General features: G+C 41.3%; 1 protein-coding gene across 5 annotated transcripts in view; it reads left to right on the forward strand.

The window, feature by feature from the left end:
- The window catches only part of LOC145994809 (tachykinin-like peptides receptor 99D), a 616,641-nt gene that overhangs the window by 528,830 nt on the left and 75,343 nt on the right, over nt 1-12,468 (forward strand). For all 5 annotated transcript variants that reach the window (XR_014442396.1, XM_083131117.1, XM_083131116.1 and 2 more), the window contains one exon: nt 9,436-9,632. Coding sequence is in view for 4 of the 5 variants with exons in the window: in XM_083131117.1 (XP_082987243.1) it covers nt 9,436-9,632 (197 nt within the window). In the remaining variant the exon portion in view is untranslated. The remainder of the gene's footprint in view (nt 1-9,435; nt 9,633-12,468) is intronic.

The raw sequence follows: 12,468 nt of genomic DNA on the forward strand, positions 1-12,468 counted from the left end.
CTACGATGACATCAACCGACAATAAAACGAAACGGGAAAAGGAGCATGTTGCGTCATGTTCCCCGGAGATCGTGATAGATACGCCAGGATCGAAACCGTAGATGTCATATGCAACAGTTAATTACTCCCTCCCCCCTTCCCCTTTCGTGGTGATTGGATGCACAAGCTCCAATCCTCCAATGGGAATTCCCTGTGTGTCAATCCCCCCCCCCCACTCTTTCCACTTTTCAGAATGTGCGTTCGACTTTCTGATGAAATGCTTGTAGTTCAGGAAAATTAACTTTAAATTTGAAAAAAGTTCTCAAAGAAATCAAATTATGGAGTAAATTGTCAGAAACGCATGAAGAATAACTTCTTAAATGGCTACCAAAAATCCTACTGGAGTTTGGAAAATGACCGCCATCTAGAAAATTTGCGTATCTTTGAAGCAGAATTGGAAAGAATAAATGTCAAGGAAAAAATTGCTAGAAATGTCAAGAAAGGCTTAAGGAATAAACATTGAATGGTCCGCCATAGGATAAATTCGAACCAAAACTGCAAAAAAGTTAAAAGAAATTTATAAAATAATATATTAAAAGTTCACGATATTAAAGGAACAATTCGTAGGTTTTCTCTCAAACTCTTCCTCGCTGGTCAGGCTTTATCATCGAATCAAAAGGAGATTGCAACTTTTGAGGGGTATTTTGCAGACTTTACAGAAAACCATTTCAGCGAACGGTTAATGACATTGGAGCATCGCTGGAATAAATGTATTGATCTTAAGGAAGATTTTGTTGAAACATAAAGATAATTTTGGAATAATAAATTCGTTCTTTCATTGTTAGTTGATAACTTTTCGGACCACCCTCGTATTTATGAGGTAGCAACTTTTCAGTAGCCAAAATTTGCGACTTAACTCAAAATGTGAAAATGTATTTGTATTTTGCGAATTGCGACGGGTAATTTCGATCGCTGCTCTGTGTGTGTGAAAAATGCCTTTGAAGCCGCCTAAAACGTCCCAACAGGCATGCACTTTCATTACCTGTTTCTAACATGCATTTAACTACCTGCTCGTCGGTAAGATAAAGGTAAAATGGACTTCCGAAATTAGCAGCCTCAGAGAACAAAGGATTCCCTTGTGATATCTTACCCCGTCGCCAGTTAATTAAGGCTACAAATTAGCCAATTATCGGATTCTTCGTGTTCCTTTCTGAAAGATGTGTCAGTGCTCGTTAACATGTGAAATTGCTTAACGGCCAATTTAATGTAATTATTGGAATAAAATATGGTTGGGTAACTCTTCAACGTAGTATCGATCGAACAAACTAAATTTGAAACTTGTGATGTTATTTTATACTTTTCAATCTTATGATGGACGCTTTTATGGAAGTTTTTATTTTTGGAGTTGAATAAAGGTGGTATGATATTTATAGTAATTAGTGGTTGTTGCTCCAGGATAAACCGATAAGTAACTACACACACACAACCTCTGGCAATAAAGTTAGGTGAAATGGTTCAGAAACGAAAAACGTTGACGGATTTTTGGAATCATGTTTTGCTGTCTTCCAAAGTAATCACCATCCAAGATAACGTACTTCGGATAACGAACGTACAATTCCTGGAAACTGTGGGCGAAGTCGTCTTTCGGGTGTTGTTCAGCTCCCTCGTCAGATGGCGTTGAATGTCGAAAATATGCCGGGGAGCCAGGTCCGGTGAGTATGGGAGACCATCAAGTGACACAACCTTATTTCTCGACCAGAAACGGCTGCACGACTAAGGTACTGTGTCGTGAGGACGGACATTGTCATGAAGATGAAACCAAGATCTTTGATGTGCGTACTGTGGGCTACCCGACGGATCAATTGCAGTAAACGTTGCAGATCGTGGACTTTTCTACATTCTACCGCAAACCTTCACTTCACTTTACTAGCACCTCAGTAACAGAAAACCGCCTCACTTGACACTGCACCGCTTCCTGCTTAGTTTCGATATATGTTGGCATCTCGTATGCGCAGTGAGAAGTTAGCGCATTGATAGCACAGTGAGCGGGAGGCGAGCATTCGCTGAACTTCATTCTCATATGAAGAGGTTCAATCCCTGAAAATGAGAGTGACGTTAGCTCGCGAAAGCTCAGAAGCCTATATGAAAATCACTGGTTGATTGCCCGAGATAACCTATTCATTATTCGCCGTCAGGTAAGCTTCAAGAATTATTTTGTTTTCAGTGTTTGTGTACAGTCTCTCTCAAAAGTTTTAGGACAACGACATTTTAAACTAGGCAACCCAATTTACACAAGGCGTTGGTGGGTTGCGTGTAGAGTTAGGTTCAATTTCAGGGTTGCCACATGCACAATAGATATTTATAAAATACGCGAAAGAAATAAAACAAGTAATATTGTATAAAATTATTAAAAATATCACTATTATATCGCAAGTCACAAAATTCTTTCTGAAAGAAAAAAAAATAGGTTTTCTAGTATTTCATCGCTGATGAGTCTACAGAAAGGAAAAGAGGTGAGAGAAAACGAAAGGTGACAAAGGAGAGGAGAAAGAGAAAGCGAAAGGAGAAGAGGAAAAGTAAAGGAGAGAAGAAAGAGAGGATGGACGAGGAGAGGAGATGTAGTGAGGAGAGATGAGGAAAATGGAACAAAGAAGAGAGAAGAGGAGAAGAGGAGACGAGAAGAGGGGAGTGGAGAGCAAAGTGAAGAAGAGAAAAAAGAACGAATAGAAGAGGAGAAGAGTGCAGTGGAGTCGGAAATCTAAGACAGGAGAGGAGATACGAGGAGTGGAGATGAGTGGGATGGAGATAAGATGCGAGAAAAGTAGGGAAGGCGATATGAGATAAAAGCAGAGCGAGCAGAAGGAGGGAAGAGAAGAAGGAGAAGGAGAAGAGAAGAACAGAAGGGACTGAAGAGAAGAGGTAGTTGCAGAAAATATCGTCTCAGCGTCAAGAATTGATGCATTGGTCAAATTATCGACATGAAACATTCAATAACATTTTGAAATGTATTGGAGAATGTATTAGATCGGTTCGAAATGTCTTTCGGCTTAGTTCAGAGCAAGGTAAAATCTTCCATGTAAGATCTTTGATTTTACCTGCGATTATACCACTAAAAACATGAATGTAATTTTAATATTTATAAGAATTATCCAATTTTTGTCCACTTCTCGGTTCGTTGAAATGAAGATTTTGCAATTTAATATTTCCCCTCCCCCCATCGTTAATTCCAAACTGAATCATTCCGTTTCACACGGCGTGGACAATGAACACAATGGGATAGGTCTAAAACTTACGAAAATTTTCTGCCACCGGAAGGGTTTGAACCTACGACCATCAGATTGACAGTCCTGAACGGTAAACACTACCCTACAAGCTTTCGCTCCTGAAAGTAAGTAGAAGGAGCTGACCAATGTGAAATGTAGATGCAACTCTCCTCCTACATATAATGTGCAAAGAATACTTGTTTGTAACAAAGAAAACGAAGGTAGTACGACTCGGCGAAAACATTTAATGGAGAATTGCACATGATGAAAACTTTTCATTCGATATTTGCGGAGGTATCCTTTCATTGAACTCGAGTGGGAAAAGGGGTAAAATTAGTATGTCCTAAATTGCCACAAATATAAATAGTTATTTCATTAATATTTGTCAATGTGTTTGAAGCAGTACACAATTATCGTTAGAGTACCATAATTCACGATCTTATACATGAAAATATCCCTTTGAATGTGTGTCAATTCATTTATTTGTTTATTTTTTAATAAATTCCATATGCAGAACAATGTAGCCACTATACACTGCTATTACAAATAATGTTAACATGCTCTTGTTTATAATAAAAGGAGAATTAAAAAAGAACACCTAGTATGGAGGATCGAACCTGGGACCGCTAGCAGCCCAATCGAGAACTCTAACCACTTTTTTTTTTCTTTTTTAATATTCTTTATTTTATGCAGTAGTGACTACTTACATGATCCTATGATAACATTACACATATATCAGATCTATATTACATAATTAGGTGTACTTACAAGAAAAGGGCCTGCAAAAAATTTGCATAGAGTGTTTTGCGGTTGGCTTGGTCCATCTGGTAATAATTCTCACTGTAGTGATATTGCAGCGAAATTTGCATTGACACTGAATTATGTCCTAAAATATAATAAATATATTGAGCTACTAAAAACTGGACCGCTCTTACTTTAGTAAGAGGGAAGAACACAAAATCTGGTAACAGTAAATGATCTACAGTAAATGTATCGGGCGATGTTCTACATATAGTACCAAGGCATTTACACAAATACTTCCATTGATCTACCGGTGCGGGACATGTTACGAGGCGATGTCGTAAAGTGTCTTCAGCTTGATGACAATTGGAACATACAGCACTGGCAGTCATTGGGTATCGCCTCTTTCGAGCACCGGTCGCAATGGCATCGTGAACTACTAGGTACCACAAAGATCGAACGCGGTTAGAAAGATGAGATGCAGATATATTTCTCCATACGTTTGACCACACTAGATTAGTTCGGAGAAGCACAATTCGTGGCTGGTGGTGTAACTTGCAAAGTCAATTGGTTATAGAAAAATTTCACTGTCATGCCATCGACATCCATGTGAGGTGAACCGATTAGGAGATAGCAAAACTCGACAAGAGTTGTCCTCAAATAGTTGTAGTTGGAAGGGATCTTCCCTGGATAAATGGGTGTTCGCAGTTCCACTTCATCTATCAGAGTATGTAGTAATCTTGCTGTTAAACTATCAGGGTAGTGCAGAAGCAACTCAATGTTCCGTTGTAGAAACAAGGCTGAGGCTTGTCTCTCCACTTGGCGCAAGTTCAGTTCTCCGTTACGTACTGGGAGGCAAAACGTTTCATGTGCGACATGAAACAAATGTGCATGCCATATGAAGCGCGTTATCATCTTTCGTACTTGCACCGCGACTTTCGCAGGGACAGGCAAAACTTACGCAGCATACCACAATTATTTTTATTTCTTTCGCGTATTTTATAAATATCTATTATGCATGTGGCAACCCTGAAATTGAGCCTAACTCTACACGCAACCCACCAACGCCTTGTGTAAATTGGGTTGCCTAGTTTAAAATGTCGTTGTCCTAAAACTTTTGAGAGACACTGTACATAAACATATACAGCGCCTTTTTTGGTGATACGCAAAGGTACGCGGTATCGGTATTATTTTATAAATGAGAGATGTAACTACGTGGTTGCACGTTCATTTATGAACATACCACAATATTGTGAGTAGTTTTTACGATGTACACAATAACCAACTAACCTAAAGAGTACAGTTAAAAAGCACTTTTATATCATATCGTAACCTTCCTAGAAATTAGGAACGGGTGGGAGACATTAAGTTTCTGTTTTGAAGATGTCTACAACGCTGGCCCCTGGTTCGAATCCCGGACTGGACATGGATGTCTGTGAGTGCCCATTTATCAATTTCATCGTATCATCACTCATCCCCATCTTCGCAATTAGCCAAAAATGGCAGAAAAGCGAAGTAAAATAAAGCAAATCAATCAGTCACACCAATCGAATGTCTACACATATGATGTGGGTGAGAGCGAAAACTGTCTAGGCCGCGATACCAAAATGGCCGCCATCTTAAATCAGTTTTGTTATCTAAAATGGAAAGGTGGTCATGTGACATAACGAAATTTCACGAGAAGGACGATGCTCAGTTTTATGGTAAGAAAGAACAAAGAAACAATGATACCACTGAGGAACCCAATAGTATTGTACCCCATATATGAAAATATTATGGAGCAGAAAGCGCCTTACCCTCATCCCCTCCCGGCACGCAGAAGGCTGCCACTAACGCCTGGAACTGTAAATAATAATATAAATAAATACACGTTAAAATATTTTTTTAAAAAACCATTAAAAATTTGAAATACTTTTTCACAGTTTATATTGTCGTTTTAAGAAGTACATATTTTTATGTAAATTGCAGAAAAATAATACGATAATAATAATAAGGCATATTGTTCGTTGTCAAAACCAAAACTATATCAACATGAACTGCTGCATTGTATGACATCCTTAGCAAACTAGGTTACTGGTTCCTCCTTTCGACGCTGTGTTTATTTGTCAAGTTGGTGATCCTGCGGCGGCTTACGTCGTTCTAGGGATGCGCAACTTTGAAAAGGTGGATAATTAAATTGCAAGAACTCCTACTTTGTTGAAAGTAGGCGCCAAATGGAATTTGCTGTTCAGAGACCGCAGGCGTCACTGAGTATTCGCAACTTTCTCCGCCTCGGTTGATGGTCTGCTCTGCTCTGTTTTCTCTGCCTGACAAAGTGAGCCTGCTGGTCGAGAATTCTTGGCCCTCATAAGGTTGTTAATTCCTTTGGGTTGTTGCCGTTAGAGGTGATGAGGTGTATCTTTGCGGGCGAGCCATGGCCAATCCCGGCTGCGCAGTGCTAATGGGAGGAGCTAGAGGCTGCCTTACCCATAGCGTATCATTCTATTCTTACTTTATAAAAGCTGACCACCAGCCAAATGGCGAGTAGGTGGCTACTGTTCATAATAAAAATCTCTCTCTCTCTCTCTCTCTCTCTCTCTCTCTCTCTCTCTCTCTCTCTCTCTCTCTCTCTCTCTCTCTCTCTCTCTCTCTCTCTCTCTCTCCCTCTCTCTCTTTCTCCCTCTCTCTCTCTTTCTCCCTCTCTCCCTCTCCCTCTCTTTCTCCCTCTCTCCCTCCCTCTCCCTCTCTATCTCCCTCTCTCCCTCCCTCTCCCTCTCTATCTCTCTATCCCTCTCTCTCTGTCCCTCTCTATCCCCCTCTCTATATCCCTCACTATCCCTTTCTCCCTCTCTATCCATCTATCTCTCTCTCTATCCCTCTCTCCCTCTCTAGCCCCTTCTCTCTCTATCCCCCTATCTCTCTATCCCTCCCTCTCTCTCTTTATCCCTCCCTCCCTCTCTCCCTCTCTATCCCCTTCTCTTTCTCTATCCCTCTCTCTATTCCTCTCTCTATCCCTTTCTCTATCTCTCTCTTTCTCTCTCTTTTTGCACGGAGTTGTCAAGTGATTGATTTGATTTATATTATATCGCTTTTGTGACACTTTTGGCTAATTACGAAGATGGGGATGAGTGATGAAATTGATGAATGGACACTCATAAACATCCATGCTCAGGTCGGGATTCGAACCCAGGACCCCTGGAGTCGTAGCGCGATGTGCTAACCACTCCGCCACGAGCTCCGGCGTAGTTGTTAAGTGACATATTATAGACGTATAACTAAGAATCCATGACGATAAGTAGAGTATAACGATAGAATGCCTTTAAGGACGAACCATGTGCCGACAAGACGTTTTCCGTATTTGCACTAATCACTGGGTTTTCCTATATGGTGTCGGACTTTTGAATTACCCTGTATCATGCACAAACCATAATAATACCAGAATATAATTTATACAACATACAATTATAGCTCTTGTCTAGTCTTACGGTGGGCGGCCTACATGTTAATAAGGGAACGGAGGAGCGGGGAATATGCCTCAGACAACAGCGATAGCCCCGAGACTTACGACGTCGCGGGAGGAGATGCTGGGCGCACCTCGTTCTACAGGCTCCTGTGTTTCTTATCGTCCTGGATTGGTCGCTTCCCCACTTCCCACTTCGCTTGCCAGCGTGTAGGCCGCTCGTCGTAAGACTGGACAAGAGTTACAGTAACATAACATTAATTTACTTTCCCTGGTAACAGTAAACGACATAAAAATAACAGATGAAAACATACAGGTTGGTAGTTAACCATCTTTCGATAGAAGGACGTCACAACTTAAGGCATACTAACAAGATGTTGAATTTATTTGAATTTCTTTGTGCGAGCCGTTGGCTGTACGCTCTACATGATGATTCACATTGGTTATTCATTTGACACATGTATGAATAATATGAAAAACAAAACAAAACACATATATATTGCACAATGCTGGATCCACAGTACACGTATTAGTACAAGCTTGGGTCACTTTGTGCGGTTTCTTCGATCTTTTTGCTGTCCGCTATCGCCTTTTCTCGTCGCTCCCTCACTTCCCACAAATACCTCCCTACTCGTTACACTATCTCACTTATGATTCCTCTTCTATCTTCTACTACTTCCATTATTTCCTTCCCTGTTACGTTCTTAACCCACTTGTACGTCAGTCTCTCCCTCCCCCACGAACAGCATATCGCTTCCCCTGCTTCATTCTTAATTTTTAATTGTTTCCAACTCCCCAGTCTGAACCATGCTACCCCTCCCCTTTCTTTTTTGCCTACCAAATTTATGTATCTTGCTTTCCCCCATTCCCTTGATTTCAAATGATCCCTTAGTGAAATCTTCGTCTGACAGTCGGCTAGTATTTCTTGTCTGTCTATGTCCATAAGTCTCTCTCTAATTTGATTTTCAACTGATGTATCTACCCTCCCTCCCGCTTCCCACACCCACCCCATCCCAATAGAGTTCACCATGTTTTTTACATCCATCACCCAATTCCGTGCATTTTCTTCTCTTACTTGCATTATCAGACAATGACCCTTCAGTTTTATGTTACCCTCCCTTGCTAGCTGAAGCCAATACTATAAAGTTCTCATCCGAGCTTGTACTCTCTCTCTGTTTAGACTTAATTCTTTAAGTACCGCACAGTTGGCAGTGCTTCTACTAACACACATCACTTTTTTGTAAAATTCTGTTTGAATGCTTACGACTGTGCTCTCCCTCTTGACCTCCACAATTCAACCCCGTAGTTCATGGTTCCTGTTACTATTGACTTGTACAAACTCTGAATCACTGAGAACGGCATTTGAGGTACTTTACTTATTGTACAGTCACGGACACTGCTGGCTTGTAACGATTCCATTGAAAGTCAATGTATTCATTACAAGCCAGCAGTGTCCGTGACTGTACGTATTACTTGGTCTATTGCGAGCTTTGCTTTGCTTTTTCTTGTCTGTATATGTTGCGTCCAACTTCCAGTCATAGAGAATGTTACACTTGACAGGTTCAACTACTCCGCCCACCCCCATAATTCCATTGTTTGCTGAAAGTATACCCATTTTTGAAAGCCATTATTTTAGTTTTTTAATGTTAACTGTCATTTTGTATTTTTGGCACCCCTCGTATATGCTATTTAGTCCCCTTTGTAGCCCTCTATTGTCTCCGACATGATGACTATATCTTCCGCTTACAAGAGTACAGGTATCTCTAGCTCACGTATAGATAGGGTTGCTCCCTTGGTATTTCGTTCGCCACCCAATCTATGAAGAGAGAGAATAAAATTGGCGACAGAATACATCCTTGTTTTAATCCAGTATGCGAGGGTTGTAATGATGATACTCTGTATGCATATTATGGAGGCTGTTACAGTCTGTACAGATTCACATTTCCACTGACTTACTAGTTCATTTTCTGCATACTTTCGCAACTAATCTATTTTCGTCGTTGTCGACCGCAGGTAGTGAAGATGATGATCGTCGTGGTGACCATCTTCGCCGTGTGCTGGCTTCCTTACCAACTCTACTTCATCATAATGTCGCACGTTCCAGACATCACGCAACAGAGCTACATCCAGGAGCTGTTCCTCTTCATCTACTGGCTCGCCATGTCCAACTCAATGTACAACCCGATCATCTACTTCTGGATGAATTCAAGGTAAAAGCTTATATTTTATTTGTGTTCACTGGTGCAAATTCTTACATAATGATTTATTTCAGTAATATGCAGGGTGTTATTTCCACGGGAGAAGAGGGGAAATGTCTTCCCTCTGGTTGCTTGCATCCTTCTTCTGGTTTAATATCAGGGTGGCTCCTTGCCGGGAATTCCTTGAATTAATCGCGACGACGAAAGTAGTTGAAATAGGGATGAGACCAAACACAAGATTACTGAAATGCACTGTTCGGTACCCAGAGCCATCAATGGCGAGATCATAACTACAGAGTCCGAAAAATTGAAATCGTGTACATAGATGTGTTACATGTATTTTTGTTATTTAGCTTCCATTGTCTGCCACTTTGGCCAATCACGACGATTGATTTGTTGTTTTAAGTCTACTTTATGCACAGGAAGGCTAATTGGGACTGGACCTACAGTTTAAAGTGGGATCCGAACCACTATGTGCCTCCACCGGGTATCGAACCCGGGACCCCTTGATTACAAGGCGACGACGCTACCACCGCGCCATCGGGGAGGCACAAACACGACGATGAGGATGAGTAATGATTAAATGAAATTAGGGCCTCCGCTATGGCGTAGTGGTAACGTCGTCGCCTTGTGATCAAGGAGTCCCGGGTTCGATACCCTGTGGAGGCGCAGAGATTCGGATCCCATTTTTTATACTGTAGGTCCAGTCCAGATTAACCTATCTAAAGTGTACTTAAACAACGATTGAAACAAGCAAATGATGAAATTGATGAACGGACGCTAGGAATGTCCAGGCCGGTACTCGAACCCAGGGACGTTCGTGCCTAGATCGAAAGTCGACCGCTTAACGCGCTCGGCCAGGTTACATAAAAGATGTACCAATATTTTCTTACTTTGTATTGTTCCTGTGTTCAAAATTCCAGCCAGTGTCTACAGCGTCTTGATCGGCGTGCGAGAGACTATAAGAGAAATGGGGGGAAACTCTTTCTCCAATGATGTTTCGCTTCACGCTTGCTGAAAAGAAAGACACCTCTCCTTCTCCACGCCTCCCCAAAGCCTGCCATTTGGTCGGAGCCTGCGGAAAAGTTGTGTGAAAACAAAAGACATCCCGTTCAATTAGGTTACCCCGTGTTGCCCCGCGGCCGCTTCGACTCTAAAAGCCCTCCAGTATTATAATTCCTCGCCTGCGTCGCCACGCCTGTGACGTCACTGCCCCGCGATGCTTCCACGCACTCGCTCTTTCCCTCCTTTCGGAAGCTGGAAACTCCATTTTTTTTACCTTTCGGTAGTCTTTCGCCGTGTTCTTTTCCCCAATTTTTTCTCTGAAGTTTTTTTTCCTGTTGGCGCCCCGGGGATCCAAGTGACGCTACTTCCCTCAGCCTCCTACTAACAGGGTAAAGAGGCGTTCGTTGTTAAGGCAACAGATCTTTCTTGCGAATAGCAATGGGTGAGATCAAGATGGTCATCCCAAATCAATTTTTTGTTTCATTTTCTTTCTTTCATGTCTTCCCCCCCCTCTCTCTCTCTCTCTCTCTCTCTCTCTCTCTCTCTCTCTCTCTCTCTCTCTCTCTCTCTCTCTCTCTCTCTCTCTCTCTCTCTCTCTCTCTGCTATCTATATTAGAGTTAGCAATTATACCACTTTCATCTATCAAGTTGCGTTCAGACCAAAACTCTGCCTTATAGATTGTTTCTTTTTTAATGAACAAACAAACAATAGGGCTGTAAGGGGTGCTCCTTCCACGTAGTGTACCCAATAGTCAACCTCACTTCCACGTAGTACGCCCTGGACTGCAGACTAACGAGGCTCTGGCGACTAGCCCCATGGCCAGTATAATTCTGTGTCGCCCAGTGTTTTGTCCTTATTTGTGCTGAGCGCACTTTTTAGCCTCAGATTTTAACAACCAAGGTAAGGAAATTTTAGTTTTTAGACATATTTCTATTTTTGTTTTGATAAGGAGCGTATAGTGTGACGGGTGCAAAATAGCCTCAGTGCTGACGCACCCAAAAACAATTAATTCAAATTCAAACAAACAATGGTCTGGTTTGGTTGCTATGCTATGAATATGGAGCAATGGAATGAAAGGTGGCAGACATGCATTACAAACAGCTTTTGCTTGATATCGGATGGAAATCATACAAGAACTGTGAACAAGAGTCTAGGGTATAGGGTCCTGAAACAAATCTTGCCGAGCCATCTGGAAGAAGCACTGCGAGATTTTCTGGATATCTGTTATCTGTAATGTGGAAAAGAGAGAGAAATCATTCCGTTTCGTACTGCGGGAACCCTTTTGTTACCTTGTGGAGATTTATGTACGGGGTATTGTGGCATTGTTAAGCTCTGCTGGAATCTCTTCGTGAACGCCATATTGTAAGATGCTGGGTGTCTTTGTTGGCAAGCGGTGAGTGTTTTTGAAAACCAAAAGAGGAAAGCATGAGACGTGGGAATGGGTTGTCCACCCACATAAGCGAGTCTGCAGTTATGAATAACTGGTGTTTCCTCGAAACTACTCATACTAAAAATGCTAAGAATAGAGCACATAATTAAGCACGGGAATAACATCCTTACCAATAACAAGAGTTATGACAAGACACACGAACTAGAATTAATATTTTGCAAGAACGAATGTTATGCAGATCGTGGCAATATCACCTTTCCTACAACAGTGCCAAGCTCACCTATTTTGTAATCATGTATACATATAGAAACGTGATTATAATGTATATTTGAACATGTTCAAAAGCTTCCTTCCATGATTACCTTTTTGCTGCATTATGCGTTTGGGAAACAAAACGAAGTCTCTAATTTTAAATTATTTTCATTAACAAGGCATACATTATTTCCTTATGA

This window comes from Lepisma saccharinum, chromosome 11 (assembly GCF_977018435.1).
Source record: "Lepisma saccharinum chromosome 11, izLepSacc3.1, whole genome shotgun sequence".
Lineage (NCBI taxonomy): Eukaryota > Metazoa > Arthropoda > Insecta > Zygentoma > Lepismatidae > Lepisma > Lepisma saccharinum.